Raw genomic sequence first — 1627 nt, forward strand, 5'->3', positions numbered from 1 at the left:
GCTGCAGGGACTTGGCCACGTTGAAGCGGACGTTGGCCACGGCGTCGGCCGCCATGCGCAGCACCGTGGGCAGCATCTGCTTGGTGGTGATCTCCTGCCCGCACACCTCCGACAGCACCTGGGGACGTTGGGGACCTTGGGGACAGGCTGGGGGCCTCGGGGACAGGCTGGGGACATTCCGCGCTGCTCTGGGACACGGGGGGGCAGGGGGAAGGGAGGGAGCCCCGCCATCTGCGTGGGGACCCCCGCCCTGTGGGGGGATGTCGGGGCTGGAGCCCCTTGGGGACATTTGGGGACATGTTGGGGACACCAAGGGGACAGTAGGGACACCGAGGGGATGGTAGGGGCAGGGGGAAGGGAGGGAGCCCCGCCATCCGCGTGGGGACCCCAGCCCTGTGGGGGGATGATGGTGCTAGAGCCCCTTGGGGACATCTGGGGACATCTGGGGACACCAAGGGGACACCAAGGGGACAGGGACCCAGGTGTCCAGGAAGGGAGCAAACCCCAACATCCGCACAGGGAGCCCAAAGTGGAAAACCGTGGGGCTGGAGCCCCTTGGGGACATTTAGGGACACGCTGGGGACACCTTGGCACTTCGGGGGCATTTCGGGGCCATTGGGGCCATTTTGGGGCCAATTTGGGCCATTTTGGGGCGGCTCAGGTTGATGCAGAAGAGCGTGGTCATGTGGTGCAGGCAGTTGGGGTCGGTGGCCATGGTAACAAGCACCTTGGGGATATTTTGGGGGCATTTGGGGCCATTCTGGTGTTTTGGGGCCAATTTGGGGCATTTTGGGGCCAATTTGGGGCCAATTTGGGGCATTTTGGGGCGGCTCACGTTGATGCAGAAGAGCGTGGTCATGCGGTGCAGGTAGTTGGGGTCGGTGGCCATGGCCAGCACCTTGGGGACGATGGTGCCCTGCGCCCAGTCCTGCCCGAAGCGCTCCACCAGTTTGCGCAGGTTACTGGTGGCCGCCTCCCGGATGGCGTACACTGCGGCACCAGTAAGCACCAGTAAGCACCAGTCACACCAGTAAGCAGCAGTAAGGATCAGTGGCAGCCTCCCAGGACTTCCAGTATCCCCCCAGGCTCCCAGTAGCCCCCACAGCAGCCTCCCAGTATCCCTCTCCAGTGCTCCCAGTAACTCTACAAGCTCCCAGTATCCCTCTCCAGTGCTCCCAGTATCCCTCTTCAGCATTCCCAGTATCCCTCTCCAGTGCTCCCAGTCCACCCCTCAAAGGATCCCACTCCAGTCCCAGTGCTCCCAATCTGCCCCCCAAGGATCCCAGTCCCCTCCCAGTGCTCCCAGTCCGCCCCTCAAAGGATCCCAGTCCGCCCCCCAAGGATCCCAGTCCCCCCCCAGTGCTCCCAGTGCCCTCCCAGTGCTCCCAGTGCCCCCCACCGTGGTCAACCAGCCAGGCCATGCAGAGCGAGTTCAGCTTCTCGTCGAAGAACTCCACGCCCTGCGGGGGGGGACGACGGACAACATGGACCAGTGCTCCCAGTACCACCCAGTGCCCTCCCAGTATGCCCCAGTGCCCTTCCAAAAAGCCGCACCTCCTTCCCAGTGCCACCCAGTGCCTCCCAGTGCCCCCATTTCCCTCCCAGTCCCCTCCCACAGACCCAAACC

At 64.2% G+C, this 1627-nt stretch overlaps 1 protein-coding gene across 1 annotated transcript; it reads right to left on the reverse strand.

Annotated features, from left to right (window-relative positions):
* Nucleotides 1-4: 4 nt before the first annotated feature.
* LOC118157950 (serine/threonine-protein phosphatase 2A 65 kDa regulatory subunit A alpha isoform-like) lies at nucleotides 5-1554 on the reverse strand (the record flags this gene model as incomplete). The annotated part of the gene is made up of 3 exons (XM_035312494.1): nucleotides 5-118; nucleotides 836-990; nucleotides 1400-1554. Coding segments are annotated over 3 exons (424 nt in total), but the record flags the coding sequence as incomplete, so codon positions are not given.
* Nucleotides 1555-1627: the final 73 nt, after the last annotated feature.

The sequence above is a fragment of the Oxyura jamaicensis genome (genome assembly GCF_011077185.1).
Source record: "Oxyura jamaicensis isolate SHBP4307 breed ruddy duck chromosome 15 unlocalized genomic scaffold, BPBGC_Ojam_1.0 oxy15_random_OJ5302, whole genome shotgun sequence".
In the NCBI taxonomy this organism is placed as follows: Eukaryota; Metazoa; Chordata; class Aves; order Anseriformes; family Anatidae; genus Oxyura; species Oxyura jamaicensis.